Here is a 25003-nt window from a genome sequence, read left to right as displayed (position 1 = left end):
TTGGGTTATTTAAAAGGAAAATGTATTTTGATATCCGTGACAGGTATTCATCAAAATCATTAGGTCAGGCAACCTTTATTCATTAATGCAGAAATATGAGCTGGTTTGTTTTTAAAGGAGAGGCTGTTGATGGTAATTTGTTTGTTGCTGTAGAACGGAATGAGCAGGAACTGCCACGGGATAACCTGGTCCTTGAGGCAAACTTGATGTATTATTCTGGTAAGCCGACATATCCACTGACATTCCCATCTGCTGCTGGGTGTAAGCAGCTGTGCTGGCAGCTGACGGAAGGCCAGGGTTCTGGTTCATGTACGTCTGGTTTAACACAGAATCTGGTCCTGGGCTGTAACAAAACAAAACAAATCTAGTTCTGACAAGTTCATGTCTATTTATCTGATAAGCAGGTTTGCAAAGAAGAATATTGCTTAGTCCAAAAGCGATCTGTGTGTTTTCAAAATGATCAAACAGTATTACGTGCCATTGTAAATATCCCCAGAACACACAACCTCTAGAAAAAGGAGTAAAATTACCACCAGGAAGAAGGTGGTTTAACAGTTTGCTGAAGTGATACCTTAAATACGCAGCTTGAGCTGGCTGAGTTGCTCCAGAAGAATTTATACTTTGAGGCAGAGACCTCAACGGCCCCATCTGATCAGGTCCTAGGCTATAACCTGGGGAAATGGTGACTTGGTGAACGCCCTGGATCATGTAGTTTCCACTAGGTGGCTGTACAGGATATGACTGTAAATAAATAAAAAAACCCCATTGTATACCTTTTATTTTCAATTAAGTAGCAGCAAATGTGGCACAGAATACCACTACAATGAACAAACATGTTAGGGTTCACAGGCTGAATGAACATCAATTAATTTTTCCAACAAGGTTCTAAAACCAAAGCATGTAACTTCTCATAACACATTTTAAATAGGCATCCTTTATTTCATCAGAAGGCACCTTTTTCAGAAATGTACCGCTAACAAGGTCAGCGCTTAATATCTGAAAAAAGAACCTTTTGTACCACGTACAAAACCTCTGCCCCTCCCAGAAACCTTATTTCTTTCTCTCCTATTTGCCTTGTCTTTAAAATGTTCAGTCCTTACATGTTTTGACACATAGAGTTGAGTAGGAAGATGGGCACCATACGAGACTTGTTATTTAACACATTTTGGAAATTAAAACATTAGAATATTCTAAGACTACAACACAAAAGGAAAGCAAAAACTTTAGTTTCTTGTATTTCTGGTTTAAGATAATGCAAGTCTTTACTCAAAATCCAGATAGAACAGGTGGCGTAACATGCTTAGTCTACAGAAGTCTACGCTGCTCATTGGTTTTGCGCTAAGCTCAGCATGGTCAGCATTATCTTGTATTTTTCACCGCCGGAAGCACGCATCTTGGAAGAAACAGTAAACTCCAATTACCTTTTGGCTTAAATTACTTTTTAACCTCCAAATATAATGAATCTTCCATCGCTACCACCAGTTAAGGACATGGAATTACTTTTAACTGACACATTTTCAGATCTAGCAGTTGCTATAGCAACTATTCTTTTCCCACTGAACAATTAACATTAAAGTAAAATTCACTTAAAGTAAAAACACTCATTCTATGCTTTCACCAGAAAGGATCTTTAAAATCTCTCTCTCCCCTCCATTTTTGTTTTCTTAAAACATCAATATGGCACATTAGAGAGACTGTAAAACAGTTTTGAGCAACTACACCCCCTAATAAAACATGTTCATTTCTTAAGGAAAAAAAAAAAGAGAGCTAAAACCAGACTAGTGTTTCTATATTTAGACAAAGTACACTGCACTCATGATTAATGCACTAATATTAAAGTTCACTCACATCCCCGCTATTAGGTAAGAAGGTAACATTTTACTTTAAGACTGAGGACATGACTCACAGCAAGAATATCCACCAAGCTGCTGAAACACACCATTCTTACTGTAAAGAATTAATCATAGAAGGAATCTTTTAGTATTTTCAGTACAGTATATTTCTGTTAAGTAGAGCAAAATTAACAACTACACCTGATTGTACAAGCAGGTAACTGCACACTGAAGTACCCTATTCTACTGCGTAAATGATATTTTATTCTAAAGGCTATAAAAAGTCACCAGGCAATGTCAGATTGTTCGTAGGCTAGCAAGAAAGTGTACATTTCATTTTTGCTGTCATCTTTTTAAATAGGAATCTATATTAGGAAAGTGTCTATTTCCAGAAAGGAGTACTGACCTGCACTGAAACACCAGAAGATGTAGGTGGGTATTGTGCAGGATGGTGGAGTTTTGAGTAGGCTGAATACATCGGTGTTTCATTCATCAGTTTGTTATAGAGCTCCAGAGCTTCTAGAACTTTCACATTCAATTCAGATAATTCCGAATGTTTTCTGTTTCAAAACGAATACATGCAAACACTAAGTTTCTCTGACATCTAGTCTTAGACGGTACAAAAGAACATCTAGTCTTAGACTGTATAAAAGAAGAGTGGTTCATTAAACAGTTTTGAATATGCAAGGCAAAAAACCTTAAAAAGGCAGTCCATTCCTTGCACACCTATATTGTAAAATTGCCATTCTGTTTCTTATACCAGTGGGACTGAAAGGAGAGTCCAAGTGATGAACAACTATTCTACCCTAGCTGCAATAAGGCAAGCAACTCCACAGATGTTAGTTCCCTTTTCTTTTCACCCTCAAATATCCCTAGGAGTCTGAGGGGCAAGAGGTGAAGATATCATTGAACAGATTTTCCTGTCACGGAGGACAGTCAGCAGCACACTGAAAATACCAAGCTCTAGACAGATTGCAAAAGGCTACAGTCAAAAAATGCTAATATAAAATGCACCCAGTAACTTATGCAGGAAGTTCTGGAGAGCAGCAATCAAATCTTAGTACACACACTGGGACTTCGGTACCTAAGCGTTAAAAAATAAAGGCAGAATTGTCAAAATTTCTTTCTTGCAAGATTATCTAGCTTGGAAGACGAAAGAGAAAGTACCCCCAAAAAATTTAATACAACCGCACAATTTAAAGAAAATCACAGTAAATAACGCAGAAGCTACATTATGGCTCACCTATCTATCTCTTCTAGTTTTTCATCTATCATTGGACCCATCTGTTGACAAATATCTGTGAAGACAAAAGTGTCAAGGTAGTTAATGTCTTGCACAATTAAAAGTTTGCAGCCAAAAAATACTTTATCCAAATACACTAAAATAGCATACAAAATTGGAGAGTACACCTAGTTATCATGTGTGTCCCATTCCTCCAGCCCAAACTGGCAGGAAAAACACTTTGGTTACTCTGCTTTGTCATCCTCTCTCCTCTTTCCCGCTACCCTCTCAAGCAAAAGACTACTGATGAAAAACATTGGGAATTTTGCATTTCTGCTTGCACTGTGCAAGATCTATGACTTTCATCTGGAATATCCAATTTGACTGCCTATGAATCTATCTAGATCTGCTGTACTGTAAAGTTTCCTCTACCTTCACTTTTTCCATTCTGGGAACACTTCTTTTTCCATGTATGCTCAATTGTTATTACACACCTTGAACTAACTGGCTCTTAAGTGAACTGAACCTCCCCTCCCCTCCTAGCCACAGTATTTTGGAGAAATCTTGACACAGAATTAATTGCTTATTTCAAGCAGAGTTTTGATAGGTGGATGGATCTTGCAAAGATCAGGCATTGTACACTAGCTGGAAGTTATGCAAATTACTCTGCTAAACATGGAGTTGGCTTGGCAACTATTAGAAAATTCAAAGTTATACATACAGCCCCACGCTCCCACTGTGAAATAAGCTGTTCTACAGCACACTATTAGTACAGACCATGGTTTCTCTAAGCTTAAAATAAATGCAAGAACTACCAGCTCAATCCACAAAAGGTAATTGTGAGAAGAAATACAAAAACTAGCTAACTTAGTGCTCGAAGTACCTTCTGAGTCTAGAAGATCCGGAGAATCAAGCTTTAAATCTGTAGGATCTATACTCTGAAGTACCTGCAGTGTTTTATCCATCTTATCCTGAAAAGTGAAGAGAAGATTAAGAACAGTTATTTCTGAAGCATGGCAGAGACTGTTTTAATTTTCAAATTTAAAAAAAAGTTCTTTATATAAAAAGAATAAGCTGCTAACATTCAGTAGCAAAAGAATGTTTCAACCAATGTAAAACCTCAGCAATTTTTTTACATTGAAAGTGACTGCATACCTCATCAATATAAACTGGCTCAGGTTCTGCTTTCTTAATTTCTTCTGTAGTATCCTCAGGAACAGAATTTTTATCCACAGTTGCTGAAAGAACAAATATTAGTTTCTTTTCTGCAGCTGTGTTACTATGCTAACTTGAAATACACATTTTCTCCTTGCCTGCCATTAGATCTTTAAACGAGAGAGAAATTTGAATAAGTACTTTAAGCAGCGATGCACCTAGCTGCTGGAGAAGGGAAAATGGGTTTGCCTAGAAAACATTCTGATAAGCTGCCTCCTTTGGGCTGTTAGCCTGATTATGAACCTAGGCCCAGCAAGGGAAAGACTCTTGAGTTGTATTAGCATCTAAAAACACCTCCAACACATGTACAGTTACTTTCAGCCAAGTTATAAGTGTTAAGATTTATGTTGGTATCATGAGCACGAATAAAGCCAACAATGTGATTCTTACAAACCATTGACATGGGTATGAATGTTATTCTATCCTAGGTCTGATGTCTAAAAAGAGACTGACATTTTAAATGGCAAGTTACTGGATTCATATGTAATATGTTACTGACAAAGAATTATGGTAAATTGAACTGAATGTCTGTAACAGGAAAAAGGTAACAACTTGGAAGAGAATCAGAAGATAGAAATCGCTGAAGCGAGCTACAGCAGTGGTATATGCTTGCTTGCTTGTTTGAAACAAGTGCAGGATTTCTCTCTCAATTCTTTCCTTGGGCTGATTTCAGGAAATTATTTCGCCGATGGGCTAATTAGTAGTTCCACCATAAGCCCACTTTTCTAAAATAATCTGTCAGCTTTTAGTAGCTAACTTACCTGCCTCGGGTTCCACGCTTAAGTCAGAAGTCACAAAATTAGAGGGAAACAGTCCTACTCCTCTATGATTTTCACCTTTCCACCAATTGGTGTCACTGGGGAAATAAAGATGTATTACAAAACTCGGAACATGAACGCTAGTGTCAGCAACGTACTTTGGGCTTTTGACAGAAAACCTGTGATATCTAATACACTGTTTCCCTGTGTATCCGATAACAAAGGCAAAGGAGAACATTAGTAGAGATTAGCAGCAAAGCCAAAGACAGGAGCTGGGTGGGGGGAGGAGAAGAGGAGGGACTGGGGGAAGTAAAATCTTTCAGTAGCAGTGACTCAAAATATAACACAACTCCTCAGTTCTTTAGATTGATTAGATGATAGCCCATTATAGCTTCATCTAAAAGTTTACAAGAAGTACACAAGCGGGGATTAACATTAGAAATATAATTGACCTGTCACAGTCTATTAAATTAGAACAGCATCAGCAGGGAAGAAGTTCTGCTTCTTAGCTATCATTGGGGCAACGGTGATAATAACAATAATTATCTTAAGTATTTTTTCTTCAGTTTTATTCTTAGCAAATGTGATGCTGATAGCCAGAGATTTAACAATTTCTGGAATTAGCTGGAATTTAGCACTGTAAATGCATATGCATATCCTTATGACATATGTTATAACCAACTAACATTTATCTTAAAAACTACAAACAAATTGGACCTACACCATGGCATGAAATACCCAACGTACTACAGTGAGGTTCTCCCTCCACCAAAAATGACTTGAGGTCAAAAACTTGGGGTATGGAAAGAATAGGATTTTGGAAAGAAAATGGGGTATGGAAAGAATAGTGAAAGATAAAGGAATTTGAGGGAGGCCAGAGTGACAATATACGTGTCTGTGGGGGGAAAAAAGCATCAGAGGAAAAAATTGTTACCCTAAGAAAACAACAGTTCTGGAATAAAGGCACCTTCATATGAGTATATATTATACCTGTCATCCAAAACAAAAATAATTTCTCCACTTTTGAAGGTGAGCTCATTGTCCTCGACGGCTTCAAAGTCATACAGAGCTCGCACCTTCCTCGAGTTCTGATTGTTTTGCTGAATTTCTGCAGACGGGTACAAGGATTTAGTTTCCATTTGTTGCTGTTTCTGCTCTTGCAAAGACAATTCGATAGCTACAATTAGGGGAGGGGGGGGAAAAAAGTTTGTATATTTAATCCCTGTATACAAAGGCAGTTTGCTTTCCTAATTAAAAAAAAAGATAAATATTTACTGCTGTATTATAAACATGGTCTGTATCTCTTCTGTAATATTTTAAGTTTAAAATCTTTGCCCCAAACTACTAGCCATAGTTCACATTTCAACAGGATCTGCCCTGCACCAGGATTAAAAGAGACAAGATGTAATCATACACAAGTTATGAAGCATTTTAAAAACCCTCTGCTTTTCATGGTACAGACCACTACTTGAAGCAGTGCACACACTACTAATGCCAGTAGCATCATTAGCATGATCAGAAATACTGATAAATTCTTCACTATGACATCTGAACAACAGTAACTATATCCAAGAAAGAGGAGAAAGAATAAAACATTTACATGTTCTGATTTTTTTTGTAAAGCATCAAGATGAAGGCTAAAATAAAACATGTGGGTGCAGAAGGGAAAAGACCAAGCTCTCTGGAGAGAAAACAGCCACAAAACAATGCTAATGGCTACGTGATGGGGAAGAATATATCTTACCCAAAACCTCATCCATGAAGAGCACACCTTCATACCATTTTGAATACCAGTGTATTAGTTCCCAACCTGCTGCACCCTTGTTTTCAATTCTACGCAGCAGAAGAGAGTACGACTTCTTATTTCCATGCGTTTTAACAAAACTTCTAGAGCACCAGTCTAACCCAAGGCTGCGACTAGCAATTTACCTTTAGCTATGTCTTCATCTTCTTTGTTTTTACTTAATGATGACCCATTCTTAGCAGCATTTGTGGTAGCCTGCAAATGTATTAACAACAGAATAAGTTCAGGTTACAAAGGAAAAATAAAGCTCTATAATTATATACTTAAAAAAATTAGTAATAAGTTGTTCCTGGTTAGCTGCCTTACTGTAGCATTTCATTACTGAATCAAGATGACCTTCTAAAAGAAAAAAATATTCCTCTTCAGAATCTCAGCCAGGTTTTATTTTGTTTTCAGCAAGGAACAAAGTAAAATAAATAATCAGATCTAATTTAAAGAACTGATCTCATTTAAATAATTATTTCAGTCTCATTTAATAAAGTGAGACTACTCATTTAAATGACTGCTCTTTCCACCTTTGTCCTCCACCCCTCCCTTCAAAAGGGAAGAAAAGCTCTTTGGAGTCCTACGTCTGTGAATACCCAAGTTATTAAGCAGCAGCTGGACTTGCTGAAAAGGGAGATCTCTCTCCATATCAGAGCAAAAAGCCACCCTCTATCTCTGCTGGTGGGACAGTGGGAAGGAAGAGCAAATGTACATCAAGTTGGGAGCTGCTGACTTAAGTAATACAAGTGTCCACAACAGCACAGTGAAATCATTCTTAAGAGTTTTCATTCTGACAAGGAAGTCTTCCCGCACATACCAGGAATGAAGAACCTAGTTTCAGACGCTAGCCATGTCTAGGACTTATCAATGGTCCTAGAAAACACTTCTGTACAAGTGTACCAAGTAATAAGAAACTTCAGCTTTGCTTGTTTGAAGTGAAATGTATGAGGTAAAAACATCAAGATGTCATTTTATATGTATTTGTAGGAAACGAAGCATAATTGGTTGCCAGTACTCTAGATCTTCCATGTTTTTGCCATATGTTTTAACACATATCCTAGATTTAGAAGTAAAAACATCTTTGTGGAGGAAGGAAAGACTGTAAAAGTAAAAACCTCTCTGTGTTTAATACAGAGAAAAGTAAACTTCATGTAAGGAATACGTAATAGAAGCTGCAGTTCTAATTTTCAGGACTTATCTTCACCTGACTCATAATTGACACGAAAATATTTAGAAGCATCAGTAATAAAGCACAGGAAAAAAACCACCTGCCATCATCTCTGCCAGCTAGAAGATTAGGCATAATACACCACCAGAAGTAAAATACAAAGGGTGAGGTTAGGGATTGGAGCACCCCACCTACTGCAGAGCCAGGACAATTCCTGACATGGACAGGTAACTGCATGAACAAGAAATGGGGACTCGGAGAAGGGAAGCATAGCACAGATCATCTTCAAAAGTGTCTCAGTTCCAGATATTGCCCTTTGTTTTGTGAGACTCTGTGAAGAAAAATGAAAGTATGTGCTCCAAGTCAGCAATTAGAACCATGAAACACCAAGTACAAAGTGTGGGTGTAGAATTGCTTCGATTTAAGGCGGTGACAGCTCAATGAAGCTCTAAAAATGATCGGAAGAAAAGAAGGATCTAAAATGAAACAACTCATCAGGGCATCATGAAATAGCCTTTAGTCTGTTCTTATTTTTCTTAGGAAGGCAAGGACATAAAAAAAGCAGAATGAACAGAAGTGAACCTCAGCATAAGGAGGCAACCAAACTAGAGCAAGGATCCTATTCTCCTCTAATCGAAAGCACAAAAGATCTCATTTGGACAGCTTTTCATTTGGTTCACTGCCAGGAACAGTGAACCTAACAGTACCATGTATCCCAAAACAGCTTTTACCTGTGATCCAGCTGCAGGAAAAGTTACACCTTCTTCTTTTAAAGATTTAATAGTTGCAGATATTAAGCTACATTGCGGGTCCTTCTGAAATTCTTCTGACCACTCCACCATTAGAGTTTTTAGCTTTTCACATACTTTTGGATGAGCCTAGAAGACAAAATTGCATAGAAAGGGATGCTTGTACCTCAAAATGAGCAGAAACAAGTGTTCCCTCTTGGTAAAACTTCATTACCAAAACCATTTTACTATAAATACCCTTAATAATTAATAATTGTCTTGATTAAGAAAATTTGGAAAAGAGTGCCCAGAATATATGGGTTTTTATACAATGATTCTGATATTACAGATAGCGTGCGTAGCTTCTGGAGCATCATCCTTTCATTGGAAAGCTGGCATAGCTGTTTCCAACACCACTACCCCAATGCAGCAACAGACTGCAGGTAGTTCAGATTTCCCTGACTCTACCAAACAACTGATTATTTTAAATCAGGACTCCTTCAACCCTTACAGCAATCCTCTGAGGCAAATTCTCTTGCACAGCCAAAGCTTAGATCTTGCAGGCAGCTCACCTACCTATACTGCTGTTATTTTAGCAGAATCAATTTTAGGTGATTAAGGAATGGTTAAGGAAAAAGACTGACAAACTTTTTGACTTTTCAAATGTTAGCCATGTTTCCACCTCAACAGTTTTGGAGAAATTCAGGCTACCTACTACACCTACCCCAACTTTTCTGCACCTCTATGTTAGTTACCCTCCATTTTACCTCAATTTTCTCTTCATAACTTCTAATTTGCATTGTTATTCCCCTCCCAACCACATAAGTTGGTCTAATATAAGATACTGTCCTTCCCCACAAGACAATACCCCTTCCCTACCTTTTATGGCCTCTGCTGTCTTCTCCTCAGATGCCAGAACACATTTCTCCCTTTTGACTTCTCAGGTGATAGGATCTCACAAAAAACTGATCTCTGTACCACCTCTGTATATACATATGTAGGTATGCCTCCTTGATTCAGATTCTCTCACAAAAAGGAATTGTGCATTATGTACAGTGCCACCAGCTCATGGGACAGTTTATACTATTAGCTCCTGAAACAGGAACTGAGGTGCAAGGACAGAGTCTGGTAAAGGAAGATACTTGCTTGCAGTGGGGGCAAACCAAGATCAGGTTCACGTTCTGCCTGCAATTCCTCTGGCTCCCACATTCTTCTCTAGCCTCTCACATGAAAGAGCCTCTACAGCTCCTCTTCCTCCACCCTCATCCACAGGATTTACGGCTACTCTAAATCCGCATAGGACCACTGATTTCATTCAACACTGCAAATTTTATGTGCTAACAACCTCACCCAAAGTGATGATTCACCTTCAGAAAAGCAGGTCAGAGTCATGTATTACTCTACTGTATGGCTAAAGAATACCCTTCAGAATATACCTCAGTCACGTTAACAGCAGCTGATGTTTAATCCTGTAATCATGTAATAGCCTTAAAAAAATGTATTGGTGCAAAAAGAGCAATTCTTCAATAGAGCAGCTAATATACGTGAAGGTCATGCCAACACTACAAGGGTAAAACACGGACCAAAGCACTTCGGACTCCACGCACTTTCTGGTTTTGTTGACAGTTAACGAAAAGACTATAGTTTGAACCCAGAGCATCCAAACTAACCTCAGGATACTTGCTGATGAATAAGGGCTCTGGGGCCTGCTGGGCTCACCTATGCCTGTTTCACTTGGCTTGTCTGGATAAGAGCCTGGGACTGCACAAATGCAGTGCATGGCCAAGACTTCTCATCTGAGTGTAGTTCAGATCACATTGGAAGCCTGTGCCCCACATGTAAACATGTGTTGAACAGTAAGAACGTTGACAAGTTTGGGCTCAGGCATGCATTTAATTGAAAGAAGAGATGTAGCTTGATAAGCTCACTATCAGCACAAAGACATTTGTTACACTTATGTGAACTGATTTTCTTTTGGAGAAAAGGGAGAAAGTACAATTTTATCTGCCCTCTGAAGATTATTCCTCCAAGTGGGCCAGGGACGTGGGTAAAACGTAAGTATCTCTCAACAACAAAATAAATTATGCTCCAGTAGACCATTCTTCAGTGGGATTAAAGGTTTGTTTTTACATCCACAAGTGCTGTCAGACCACGAAAGTCAATGTTCTATTTCAGAATGGACCATGGCTAATGAGAACAAAGGGGAGGACTTTAAGACCTATTTTTCCATACAAAGCGAGAAACAGAAGAGCTGTGAACTCATTTTGCTTCCCAGCAATTTTATTAGTTTCCTTAATTGCTTTGCTCCACCTCTGATGATTCCAGGCCTCCCATACATTTGAAGACTAACTTCTTTTTAACCCATTAGCCATTTTTGTCTTCAACTGGAGCAGTAATGAGGGGAAAGCTGTTTCTGCTTATTCAATTCATTATGTCCAGATTTAGATCCCATCAGCTGCTTGACCCTAACCACTTAGGTCTTCCTTTCTTGGTTACCTCCTCATTCAGCATTCTGAGAATCTCTGGAAATTAAGAAAGTTGTCTGAAGACTTTATCCTTTTCCTTGTAAAAGTGTAGTTTACAAAAGTGTAGTTACAAACTTTCTCACAGTTTTCCCTTTACACTTCAGCCCATGAATTTCATTCAAGCCAAATAAAAACTCTCTTCAAGAAAAGCTGCCTTCACCATTATCAAATTAATCGAGCTTAGGAAGAGTCACAGATTTTACTTAAAATTGCTCGTGTAATTTTTTAAAAATTTGGAGCAGGTATTATCAGCCTGTCACTTCTTTAATACATTATATTTTCATAGTAAAAATTAAAGTACATGAATTTCAGTGATAAGACAAACAGCCAGCAGTATCTGCAATTGCACCAAAACTAGAAAATGCGTATTAACTAGAACATTAGTTTTTCCAATTCTTTGCTATGCTGAGACAAAACAAAGCAGTTACCAAATAATTCTCCCTCAGTACATAAGGTTATAAAAAATTACCTTATTTATTATACCTCGAGCTTCACTAGCAAAATCGCGAGAACATACTTCCAAGTGAAATATTTTTCCACAGTTTGATACACAGGCTCCTAAAAGCTGACAACAGAAATACAATTGTGAAAATGTATAACAACAATGAAAACAATCCAAAATAAAGGCATACATAAAAAGAGTTAAATTTAATCCTCTGTTCAGCACGCACACTCTCACTGACTTCTACTGAAGATATATAAAGGTATTAATTGATCAGTACACATTTAATAGCTGCATCACATAAAACAATACAAAGTTTTTTGAAAATAGTGATAGGCTACTCACTGTAAGTGCTTGCAAAGCCACATGGGGAACTTTATGATTTACCCTCTTCATGATGGCTTTAAGGCAATCCTTTGCTCTGAAAAAGGAACAAAGAAACTATTAGCGATAAATGTGACTGACATGATCTGCGGAATGAATGATACCAGATACTCAAGCTGGGTAAGCAAACAAAACTGGGTCTATTAAAAAAAAAAAGTAACCTAACCTAAACTTTTTCCAGAGCTAGTCTGGAAAAAACATGTAACAACTTCTTTGTTCTTATATGTGTATTGGATTGGAATAGACTCCATTTTTACACTGGCATTTTGTATTAATTTCCATAAAACTGCTGACAGGCCATAAAGGGAGCAATTGCCATTAAGTTGAGGGAATAGATTTGAAATAGACAATGAAAAAAATGTCTACATATAAAAAAGAATGAGGAGCAGTGATGATTAAATACATCATTATTTTACTGGCTACTGTAAAGGGTCTCTTGGATTTAATTTAAAAATCATGCTCACAGGTTGTCAGCTCTTGGATCCCATTTTCAAGACACTAAGGATACATAAAGATTTCATAATTTGTTTCAGCAAAATCTGAGATAAGTATAGAATAATGATTAGCACTCTAAATGTTACTCTACTAAGGAGTTTCATGCTTAAAATGAGCATTAAAGGCACACAGCAGCTACATGGGCTGAGGCATATGTAAGGCTTCATTAACTATTATTTTGAAGCCCCTAAACCCATGAAATCTCTATGTAAAGAGCTGATTACCTTTACAAGTAACATCACTGGCAGTATACTTGAGCTGCTATATTATCAAAGCACAGAAACATCTCCGCAAGGCTGCGTTTCTCCACGTCGCCTAGCGATCTCAGCTTGAACAACCTGTGCTCTTCACCACTAAGGCTCTGGTTCCCTGGTCGCTCTACGCAGGCACAGGTGAAAGCCACTGATGAAAGCAGTGGACCAAACACCTACCATCCCTTCCTATGGCAATGCAGTCCCCTTCCATTCCTGACTGAGGCTTTAGCAGTCATGCAGTGCCTGGATCAAGGAACTGATCTGGCTGAGCACGTTAGTTTTCAGCCAGATCACTGCCAAGATCAGATTCACCAGGAATCCATCGCACAAGGGGCTAGAGGAAATATTTGACAACCCTCTTCAATGCAAATTCTCTCTCCTGTCAACTTAAAGTCGTCACGGAATTGCAACCTTAGGCAAAGCTTAAAAAAGCCTGTGCAGAAATGAAACCAAAACTGTTTCACTGTTAACATTAAAAAATGTTTGTTTCAAGGTTTTGTTTTGTAAAAGACAAAGATGTCTGTTTCAATGTATTGTGTATACAGTAGTGAGAAAGATTTTATGCCACTATATTAAACAAGACAATAAGCTGCATCTATATTCACATTTTGGTTTAGAGCAGTAGTCTGGTTTTGAAACAAATTTTCTGATCATTCCCACATGTTGCACGTTTAGTTCACAGTGGAGTTTTGCGCATGCAAATTAATTTCACTTTGGAAGACACTAAGCCAGAAGCTCCTCTGTGCACACCAAATGTGCTCCAACCTCTCAAGGAGTCATTAGAGTCAGAGCCAGTGACAGGATCTGCAGACAAGTTTGCACCAATGCTGGTGTGGATACTAAGTTTAGGAGAAAAGATTAAACCTGTTCTGAAGGGGGGGGGGGGAACCCCAACACCCTGAGCTGCAAATGGGATGGATGCAGTGGCTTCAGTACCAACCACTCTGCTTTACTACTCCAGCCCTGTCGTGCCGAGTTACTTGGTGATGCACACGTAGCCCAAGAAGTATGGTTTTAGTCCTAAGACTGAGTACGTTTGCTCATAGTTAATATCCAAACAGTCCAACAAAGTCAACATACTTGTTGTTAAGCTATATCTTTATTTAAGGGTAGGCAACAATATTTATTATTTTCAGAAGATGGTTCTTAGTGAAGGGCAGAAGGGAAGAAAACTACACAAAACTGAGGTAAAATATGCTAGCAGTAGTGGCATTTAAAATTCAGAATTTAGGATTTTATTGTATATACAAAAGTATATATTAAGATTTAATTACATGTTTTTATATATAGTTATATATTTTGCATGTGTAATTACAAAAAGAAACCCTGAATTTTTTACAATCTCCCCTCCCCCAAAACAAGTGGATTTAAAACAGCCCCCTCTACAAAAGTATTTTGACACTAAAAAAAAAAAAAGATTTTTAAGAAAGGACTCAAAGGACATTCTACACTTTTTTTCTTAAGGAAATCTTTAGAGATTTCCATATTGAATAGATTTGCTATTATTCCCTGTGGGAGGTAATTAATACAAAAAGAACTTTCTCAATGTAGTAATCTTAAACATTACATATAACTGATAAAATTTCTAAGATCACTTAAGAATTCAGCCTATGCACTAATTCAGGTTTACTTCAAAATTTAAAACATCTTATCACTCAAAAAGATTACGTTAAAATTCAGCAAATACTTTTGGCCATTACAGGATCGCTGCACTACCACTTATGTTTCAGTATTACGACTCAGGCTAAACTGATTCAAATGGATCTGTGTTTTGGTCCCCATTTTTTCCCCTTTTCTCCTCCATCAGTCCCATTCTTCCTAATGAATAAACACAGACAAATTTCTCATCATAAATAGCTAACTGTTCTAGCTAGATAACTCTCTGCAAAGAAAATAGTTCACTTTTTCCTACTGGCATAGTTGCTTCTCGAAATGTATGCAAGATCATTAAATATGAATAACTTGGTCTACTGTGCAAAACTCCATAAAAATTGGAATGCACTCAGCATACACAAATTGCTCTACTAGAAATCCTGTTGGAACATTTCTTTCAAAGAATTTTAAAGCCAACTACATATATTTGTAGAGCTTGCAGAAGTGTCAGATTGGTAGCACTTTTTGCATAGCTGACTGCGCTGAGCATTTTGAGACGCGTTTGCTCTGAAACAGTATTCTTCTTTACATGAACATGAAATTACATGTTGTAATGCTGAGATACAGCTTACCCATTAGGAGTACTTCCAACTTTGTCACATATATCCATAATAAGCCCCCAGTCCTCACTGGTGTTATATTCATTTGTAGCCTTTTCTGTAAAGAAAAACAAGATTGATTAAGTGTAATACCCTATTACGTCCAGATTCTAGTCAACAAACACTGTCTCAGTCATACCAGAAAAAAAGACTCCCCATACAAAATACCGAGAGGCAGTGTCTTCTACAGATTAGCACTAATTCTTGCTATCTTGTAAAGTGTTGTGTACAGTTTTCAGCACTGGACCAACAGTTGTGATGAGTATTTAAAAGATCCAAAAATAGAAACAACTCTTGAAGTGTGATGTTGTAAATGAGGAAAAAGAAACTGCTTCTGTACAGTTTGTTTAGTTACTCCAGGTTTAAGTCATAGCCCTAGTTTAGAGTTTGTTCATGGTCTTCCAACATTTGCATGCCATTAAATATTTCACACAGATGTCCCAAGAAAAAAAAATTTAAAAATCTCTTTAGGACTCTAAAGGAAAGCTATCTCCTCATTCAATACACTTATTAAAATATTTTTTTCTACTAGATTTTTCAGGAAATCGAAACGCCACAGCAAGTGTTGAGAAAAATAAATGGCATGGAAGGATTAATAAAGAACACAGAAGGGGGCAACAAAAAACAGACTGCTCTGTCAAAGAATGTATCCCTAATTAATATTTGCAGCATACCGTTCTATATATTAACTGATAAGGCTTAATGTTATTTATTTGTGCTTTCAAGTTTTTATTAGACCCATGTTATTTTAATCACATGTAAATATTACAGTTCTATTAAAATAGCTTATAAACAGCAAATTAAATATTTTATACATTGCATTTGCTGCCTTAGGATTTAATTTTAACCTGCCAATTTCATATTTTAACTAAATTCAAAGATAAGTGCTTTTAGATTTTTATGTTATATATTAATCCCATCAGAATGCACTTCATAATCATGGCAATATCATAATTAGTACTTTTACATAATTTTACTTCGGTAAGAGAAGCCCCTGAATCCCTTTGGGAACAAGTATTTTAAAGACTCCTTAGTAGATTCAAGCAGAACATAATGGTCACTCACTGTTAATGTGATGGTGTTCTGTGATAGCAGCTGTTCCAGAATTACAAGGTTTGCTGACAGCAATACTACCACAGGGTAAGCCCAACTTCATGTGCGCAATTAAGCATCTCCTCTGATAATCAGCTTCACTACTTAGTTTTGCAGTTAAAAGTTGCAACAATACTCGGGCTAGCTCAGCAGCATGGCTTCCACAAAGAAAATGCAAGCATAGCAAGCCAACGGTGGTCCTAAAAAACCTTTTGTTCCAGATGTAAAAGCAGACCAAGAAGGAGGAATGGAAATTTGCAATTTTGGCCATAGGTTATCTTCACAAGCTTAGACTAACTATTTAAAGGAAGCAAATACTGTGTTGAAAGCATGTTCCTACCACACAAAGCTTCTTAAAAACTTACCCAGAAAAGAGATAATTGTTAAATTTTCTTTTAAGTACATCAATATTTTTAGGATACTAAGACAAAATTAATCACTTGTTCTTGAAAATAAATGAGCGCCTGCAATTTTAAACACTTTAACTTTCAATTTATTTAAAAAAAATCAAACCAAAACAATCCCCACACGCACATTTCCTGGATATGTGAACCCCAAGTACTGAACGATCACAAAAGAACCGCATAACACAATGTTTGGTGCACACAATTTCGGCCTGGTGTTTCCTACGAAGTTCTGCCAGCTAAAACTGCTTTTTAAAAGCGTCGCCTTGCACGTCTCCATCCCCAGTGGTGTGAATCCTCACATCAAAACTTGTCAGTCAAATTAATCCATCTCATCAAATGACAGCAGCCATCAGCCGTGCATATAAAGCCAGCCCTCCAATGACAAATAGCACCAATGCCTATAAAACAGACTGGGCACGTTATTTAATCCCACTGAAACCTGAAAGTCTGAAACCTCTCTCTCCTCTGAAATTCCTGGAGTATTTTAGAGATACCTCTTTCTGCAGGTCCCCCTCTTCCATGAGCAGAGAGGGAGCAGCTAACAGTAAACAGTAAGAAATGGTGGTATGTCAACAAAAAGGCATGGAAGCCAGGAAAAACTGAGGTTGTGTTTCACACCCGAGACTTCAGAACCATAAAACGCCACGAACAGCAGTGGCCAACGCTGCACTTGGGCTCTTCCCGGCCTCAGCAATGCCCACTGACTCAAGAGGATGCAAGCTCAGCTGAGACACTGGAGTGCTTTGATACGGGTGGGCACAACTAGTGAAGCAAGCCTCAAGACAGGTATTGTCATATGTGTCAGCTTTGTTTCGCATTTCGTACGCTCCAAAACCCCAAACCCAGACCTTCAAACTTTCCTCTTCCTCCACTCCCTTCTCTTTTACTCCACTACTCGCCTTTTAAAATGGGAAACGAATCAAATTGGGTAATTTACTTTTGGAGAAGTTATTTAAAAAACACAGTTGCATCCAAAAAGTAGATGTAAGATGCTTTGAGAGGACACACCTATCTGATTTGCTAGTAAGAAGCACTCTTCTAAAACACCACAGCAAAGAAACAAACTGAAATAGTCACTTGGACAAAAATATGTAGGAAATTGAAAATTACTCTCATTGTTTACAAGCCAGTCAAATACAAGCTTGTAAACTGACCCTGCAGTGTAAACAGTGCGAAACCAAGCACCTCGCTTTGTACATGCTGTCATGCAGATCCAAAAAAAAAAAAAAAAAAAAAGATCCCCACTAAGAGTGGCCAGATAAGGACTAGGGTAAAACAAGCGCAGTGGTGCAGCTCTGTGGGGCTCCAGCTCCTTCAGCCTGCCGGGATACATCAACAGCTCTCCTCCCTTTATGGCGTTTGTTAGTAGACACGGGTGTCACTTCTGCCCGCTGCAAAAGACTCAAAAGCGCTTGCCAGAGGATGTCCCACGCTATCCTGATCAACTCTTCCACTGTCAACAGGAAGGCTTAACGCTTACCAGGCTTCACAGGGAAGTTTTCAACTCCACACCTTCTACACCTTGAAGAACAGCATAGCTACCATTAACGCTTAACGCTACTTACTCACAGCTCCCGTGCTTCTCCTCGTCTCCCCCAACCAGCACGTTCGTACATGGAGGCATATCAAATGCACGCTCCCTCCTCTTGTATCTACACAGCCTGTTCTAGGAGCAGACGTGGTCCCGGTGAAAATATGAAGGCTGCCCTACGGCAAACTCTTACAACTTTTGAGGTTTTCTTCCCTGCCAGCATGACAAATTTACCAGCATCTGGTCTTTTGCTTAACACAAGCTCCAGCTGAAGAATAATCTTGAAGGAGAACTACTTCACAGATGCTGAGACATGGACTTTGATCAGAAGAAACAGATGTGGGAGGATGCATTTTCCAAGATTTTTTCAGTGCTAAGAGAATATAAACTTTAAAAAAACTTTAAAAAAAATGACTAGACTTAGACTCTGTAGTCCTCCAATTAATGAAGGAACACTAAGACTTGAACTTACTTTTATAGAAATAACAATAAAAGCAAAATATGCTTCTTTTTACTGCTGCTTGGTATATTTTTAAAAACCCACAAAGAATTAAACCAACACAATTAATCATTTTTAACTGGATCAGTTCCCTGATCTGATTTGCCATGCAGCTGTGTGAAAAACTATGCCAACACAAGAGAGGAGAGAGCACTAAAATGAGCAGCTGGGAAGGGGATGGGAACTGTTTACTGATCTTACTGCCAAAAGAAATGCTTGTCAAGCTCCTGCCTTAAAACACTGTCACCAGCCCTTCCAGAAAAGAAGTAATGCTTCACCATGGCATGCTAAAGTCAAGTTTTTCAGGACCCTCCCTCTACCACACAACATCCAAAAGGACTGCTGCATCTGAAAGGAAAGCTGAACTTTTAACTTTATTCCTTTAACATTACATTTTAAGTTTCATTAAGTTTTATTATCACCCTTTCCAGCCCAACTGCGCTAATTCCCTTCCCCTTTATCGCAAGAAAGGCATGGATAATACACATAAATAACACTGAAAGACAGGAAAAAAAAAATACTATGACGACTGCAACTGGGCAACATGTGGCAATCCTCAAAAGGATCCCTGTTTACATCTTTTCAAACATCAAGTCCTCAGTCTCTAAAGATCCTGGCATAATGTCAAAGATCTGCACTCGTAATTAAGTGTGCTACTGCACGTTCACTCTTACAGGCCTGGAAACACCAGGCAGAGCTGGCAGCCTCCATACCTTGCAGCTTCCATACAGCACCTCTCTCAAGGCCTGCTGCATCTTCAGCAACGCACAACCAGCATTGGGATCCCTCAGGTTTGCAAATACGAAAGGAACACACCCTGTTTCCAATACAACACTGAGAATTCTGCAGATATGTCTAGGATCTACCTATACTCACAATGGCAAGAAGCAAGAAAAACAACACGAGCAACTGGGAGAATCTTTAAATACCTTTATGAACGTGAAAAGGAAGAAAAGAAAAGGGATTGCAGGAACCTCACAGCCCCCAGAATTCCCCAAGCATGATACGGGCACCCCAAAAGTTCTGTGGAAATCTCTGCCAAGGTAACCAACATGACACTTTGATTCCTACCAAAAGCATATCGCACTGTTACACAACACAAATCTCACGCTGACCGCTGCTGCTGGAAATCTATATCCCATTTAACATACAGAATTAGCATTTGACACTGACACAGCGGAATCAGCAATTCTGGTCTGATGACAGCTCTACCTCTATGCTGCCTAGCACATGTGACCTTCAAACTTGCAAAATACTTCGTTATTTCAGTCCTGAATCCCCCTGAGCCAAGCTTGCCACCAATGCCAAATAACGGCAGTTTAAAAAAAATACAATACTAGAACGTAACTTTTTTCCCACATGTGCCAATTTTTATGCTAGAAACAGAGAGAAAACAAGCACTCAAGCACTGATTTAGCACAAAGAACTTCTCAATTTGATATGGTGTTTGCTAAAGACTATGATCACTAAAATAAAAGTTTTCTAGAGACTGATTTGCCCCCCGAAGCTATGCAAAATAAAATCTTGTCTGCAGATAAATATTTCAACTTTTACCCATGCCATTCTAAGTATGTAAAAACAGAGTTCATATATGAAAAGTGAAAGACAAAAAAATTGAGGACTACTCTAGACTGCTGTTCTTCAGACGATAAAGCAGAGCCATATGGATGAAAACCAGAAATTTAATCCCACGCACCTTCATTTTTTTGCCTTGCCTTTGTATAGCCAAATTAGAAATTTCTAGCTTTGATTTAATTAGTGATTATAGACACGATGACACTATAGTCATATGACTTGCATTTCCTGTAATGCTGCATAGTCCACTTGGTCCTTGCTGAAAAAGCAACCCTACTTGTAATGATCCCAGGTCCCTCTTCATGTCACTGAATAGTATATTCTGAAAAAATTGGATCAAAGTGGAATATTAAAATAACTTTTTGCAATGTAAATCCAGTTTACTGAGGTGGGGTTTCGAGAGACAATTTTTGCTTAAAAAGTGAGTCTGACATTTTGTTTCATTGAGTCAATTGGCCAATAACCTGAAAAGCAAACAATTCCGTTTGTCAGACAATCTGCAAATTACAAGAAAAAACATTGAAAAGACTAGGGAGGGATTAACAGAGACTTGTACTCTAAAGCCTAGAAAGCACCAAAATGAAAGTTACCAAGAGTCACATATTACATAACAAAACATCCCTCATAATATAATTAAAAACAAAAAAAGTAAGGCTATGATATATTAAAAAAAATAATCAAGGCAAGGCTGGCAGAACAGTCAAGTAATAATCTCAAAAATGAGAAAGAAACGCCATAAAATTGCTCAGAATTTAGGAATTTTGATGGGTCAAATCAAGGTAAAGCCACGGACTGAAGACTGGAAAATACAGTCCCTACATTTAAAGAAGTGAAAAAAAAGAAGCAGCCAAGCAGCACCCAAAAAACCCCAGTTAGCTTGTCCTTAAACATTTGCAAGACTTTAGACCAAACGTTGAAGACAAGAATTATTACAGACTGAGAAATGAAGGGGAAACATGGTGAGTTGTGACAGAAAGCAGCTACTCTTCTAGGCAAGGACATCTTATCAAAGGCTAATCCAACATCAGTTGTTCAGATTGCAGAGAAACATTCCACAGGATGCCATCTGCAAGTTATTAGCTACAGTTCTTGGATCACTCTACAAGTAACGTAAAGCACTCTGATGAGGGTGGGGAGTTTACTTCCCAAATGCCTCAAAAATCAGTCTTGAAATCAATATTAATATATCCTAGCTGACACTGACAGCAAGGGTAAGGGTCTTACAGGGAAGCTAGTGGAAAGTTGGAAGGTATCATCAATAAAAAGAAAGGCTAAAACATAACGTGAGGGGAAATGTAAACCCTTGAGGACTGGATTAGGTAGAAAAGGTAACAGCAGGACAAAATGCAAATTCACAGAGTCAGAGTCAATAAAAGATTCTCCTGGAAAGGAAGTGCTCAGCGGTTGGAAACAAGGAGGATGACGAGTACGCTAAGTTCTAGCACAAGAGGATGCAGGCCACCAAGGCAAGGCAGCCACAAAAAGGCAAATACAGTCCTAGAATGAAACACACCAGGTAAACATTCCAGCAAAGCACAAGGAAATGTGAAATGCTATCATACAAGTTATCAGCGATCCATGATATGGTGTACAATTCTGGATGCCAGTCAAACTACACAGAAAAATACTTCCTACTCCCTTGATCGCGTCAACCATCTTATGCAAGAAGGCTAACTAAACAAAGGATGAAAGGGAATAGGCTCATTCTCTATTGGAGGAGCAACTACTTAAGAGATGAAGGTTATTTAAGAGGAAGGACAACGCTGGGAAAACAGCAAGTGCATATGAACTAACTATGAACGATTTAGACAGGAAATTAAAAAGCTTCTAACACTCTAAAGAACTGAAGTTCTGGGGTATCCTCTCAATAAGAAAAACAGATGAAAGAAACCACACTCCTCTAAAACACTACTCCATAGGTTAATCTTGTGACACTGCAACTGTATACAAAGCAACCAAAGCAGATGCCAAGGAATTAAGACTCTGCGCAGCTCTGCTGAAAAGCAAACATACGGGTTTAGAACCAAGAAAGCAAAACCAGCTGTGGCAAAGCAAAAGAGCGCTTATCGACATTTTCTAGAGGTGCCCCAAGAAAACAGCAATACTAGATGTATGGTCTGAAGAGAGAGCTGGATCAGCCTCGTTGCTCGCTGCTAACAACAGCAGGGTCCTGTTCTTCCCATTAACCTTGCAAGGGTGTCCTGCTCCTCTTTTTCACTGCCATTTCACAGCCTTTGCTAAGCAGATTCAAGTCACCAAACTTCCAAACTCATCACCTTCATAGATGATCCAACTCACAAGCCAAATACTTTCTTCTGGAAAATTAGTTTTCTGCCAAAAAGAGTTGAATCAGCTCAATGGTGAATGAAAAAAAAACCCAAAACCTGGGTGGGTGGGACCATGGAAAAGGCTCTCTCCTTTCCAGTAGCATCAGGCCATCAGCTGGGCTCAACTATTTTCTTGGTATGTACCTTTTTTCCTTTTTAAATTAAAAAGAAATCAAAACGTAAGAAAGTTAAATCCTGACAGATGCATATTAAAAGCGTGAAAACACACTCACGTAAATACTGCGAGTTAAAGTACAGACCATCCACATGTGATAATTTGGTTTTCTGGATGGTCTAATTTACAATGGATTAATGACTTCTTAAAAAGCTCCTAATGGCAAAGAGAAATTTTTCCTGGCAAGGGACTGTAAGATTTAGCCTCAATAATTACGAAGTTCCTATTCTGTTGCACTTTTTTATTTGTATTAAGTGCAGACAGTTACATTCAGTATATATAAGGCAAAATTTAAGAAACTGCAAGTGAACAGGCTGCCACTTTTGAAGTACTATAGTCTCAAAGTTCTTGAAGCATTTTGGTTTGCCAAAGAATTCTGCACAACTGCAAGAGTCCCCAGCTCAAAATGTCTTCACTTGTGCAAACACATTAGTTAGCGTCATGTGAAAGGTAAGTCTGGCAAAACACACATAAAACTTCACAAGGTATTTGAAATAACTGGACTATGCATACCTGGTTTGGCAAGTTTCTACTTTCATTTCAATCACAGGCCAACATTAAAAATCTCACGATGGTTTGTGAGACGATAAAGAAGAAAGGGAACGCTTTTATTACACAAACTTCGCAGACACATTAAGAAAACAGCGCAACTTATACTCAACAAAAAAGAGATAGTGTGGCAATATGAGCACCCACAACAACCTCTTCCATCTGCATACATCCCCGGCCTTGACAAAAATCCCAAGAATGTTCAATTCTTCTCTTACCTAAAATTCCAGTATAACAAGAAATGTAAATCTGACTCTGGTATCTGGCTTCATTTAATTGCTTCTTCCAGTGCTTCGATTCAGAACAGGCATTGTTTAAAAAAAAAAAACCAAACTCAAACCTAAAAAAGCAACGCACAGAACAAGTTTGATGCTCAAGAAAGCAAGAACAGAGCAGAAGCACAAAACAAAACAACTGAGTCATCGTCTTCACCCTGCCGATGGCACCAACTCCAGCCAAAGTTGCCTGACGGTTTTGTAATGGGAAGAAATGTCAGCTCGGGCTTAACTTGATGCCCCCAAATCAGCCTCTAGACGATGCCTTAGCATCTGGTACCGAAAGAGACATAAAAATGGGTTCCTATTGGCATTAATAGACTTGGTTTACACCCTTGAGTTCTACACCAAAACGACAAGCTTAACATACCACTTAACTCCACCAAAACCTAGCAAACCTAGCAGCGTAACGCAAAAGGCAGGAGGTAACGAGACATCGCAAAGACTGCAGCTGTAAAACTTTCAGAAGTGACAGCATGACTGCCCACCCAACACTTCCTTAAACCGCCGAGCACAAACGGGGCTCAACGGGGCCTGAGGCTGCCGGGCTGGAGCACCCGGCCGGCCCCACAGCGCTCCCCGAGCCCCCCGCGGGGCGGGGCAGGCCGGGCCGGCGGCACGGAGCGCGGGTACCCGGGGTCCTGTCACAAACGACAGCTCGCTTTTCCCCTGAAGCTTCGCGGCGGGACTGCCAGCAGCTGCCAGCGGCCGCGGGGCCCGACGGACCGGCTGCTCACCCAGCAGGCCTGAAACCGCGGCTTCCACCACCGGCCGCCGCTACTCCTTCTCCCTCAGGAGCCCAGGGCCCGCCGCGGGGAGGAGAAGGAGGAGGAGGCCGCCGCGCCGCAGGCACCGGACAGCCGGGCCCAGCCGCCGCCGCCCGGCCTCCCCGCGCCCCGCCGTCCCGCTCGCTCGCTCGCTCACCCACGTCCTGCTCGAAGGGGTTGGGGGCGAAGAGCGGCATCTCGGCAGCGCCCGCCGGCCGGCCGGCCCCCCGCTCCTCCGCCCAGACACCCGGGCCAGCGGCCGCCTGATCCGCCGCCGCCGCCCGACCGACCGCCACCTCAGGCCCCCGAGGCCGCCCCGCCGCGCCTGACCGTGTGGCGGAGCAAAGGCCGCAGCAGCACGGCGACAACGCGCCGGTGGGGCGGGCGGTGCGTGAGGGCGCCGGTACCGCCCGGCAGGGCGGGGACGGGCGGGGAGGGCAGCCGCGGCGTCAGGCGCTCGCCGGGGCAGCCCGGCCGGCCGGGGGCCTCGCAGGGGCGGGGCTACCGGTGGCCCCGCGCGGAGGCCCCGCCCCCGGCCCCGCCTCCCCTGGGCGGGGCGGGGCGGGGTGGAGGTGCCGTGGGCTGCTCGTGACGTTACGGGCCGCCATCTTGAGGCGGTGGCGGCGGGGTCGGTTGCTCGCCGCTTGCTCCCCGTTCTTCCCGTGCAGCCGCCAGCGCTCCGTGTTTCCCTCCCGGTGTCAAAACCCGATTGTAAAAGCTGCCCGAAGGCACGGGCTTCGTC

General features: G+C 40.0%; 1 protein-coding gene across 2 annotated transcripts; it reads right to left on the bottom strand.

The window, feature by feature from the left end:
• STAM2 (signal transducing adaptor molecule 2) lies at positions 1–24714 on the bottom strand. Of its 2 annotated transcripts, XM_072874797.1 has the most exons (15): positions 24419–24710; positions 23438–23559; positions 15038–15122; positions 12025–12100; positions 11707–11802; positions 8716–8862; positions 6957–7026; positions 6018–6204; positions 5031–5125; positions 4210–4292; positions 3938–4025; positions 3076–3130; positions 2239–2392; positions 572–741; positions 1–343 (listed from the first exon to the last, which is right to left on the bottom strand). In XM_072874797.1, the coding sequence occupies exons 3-15, from the start codon at positions 15073–15075 to the stop codon at positions 112–114; spliced, it is 1491 nt and encodes a 496-aa protein (XP_072730898.1). In that variant the 5' UTR covers positions 15076–15122; positions 23438–23559; positions 24419–24710; the 3' UTR covers positions 1–111. The 2 variants fall into 2 exon arrangements, with proteins under 2 accessions (XP_072730898.1, XP_072730897.1); XM_072874796.1 differs by lacking the exon at positions 23438–23559 and having other exon boundaries at positions 24419–24714.
• Positions 24715–25003: the final 289 nt, after the last annotated feature.

This window comes from Ciconia boyciana, chromosome 10 (assembly GCF_034638445.1).
Source record: "Ciconia boyciana chromosome 10, ASM3463844v1, whole genome shotgun sequence".
Classification (NCBI taxonomy): Eukaryota; Metazoa; Chordata; class Aves; order Ciconiiformes; family Ciconiidae; genus Ciconia; species Ciconia boyciana.
The sequence above is the reverse complement of the archived record's forward strand: the minus strand, read 5'-3'. Positions and strand labels throughout refer to the sequence as shown.

Coding starts and splice junctions, on each gene's coding strand:
- STAM2 (XM_072874796.1), bottom strand. CDS start 24,458: ATGCCGCTCTTCGCCCCCAACCCCTTCGAGCAGGACGTGG. Junction 7,027..8,715: donor TTCCTGCAGCTGGATCACAG/GTAAAAGCTGTT, acceptor ATACATTTGCAG/GCTACCACAAATGCTGCTAA. Junction 4,026..4,209: donor AGCCAGTTTATATTGATGAG/GTATGCAGTCAC, acceptor TTCACTTTTCAG/GATAAGATGGATAAAACACT.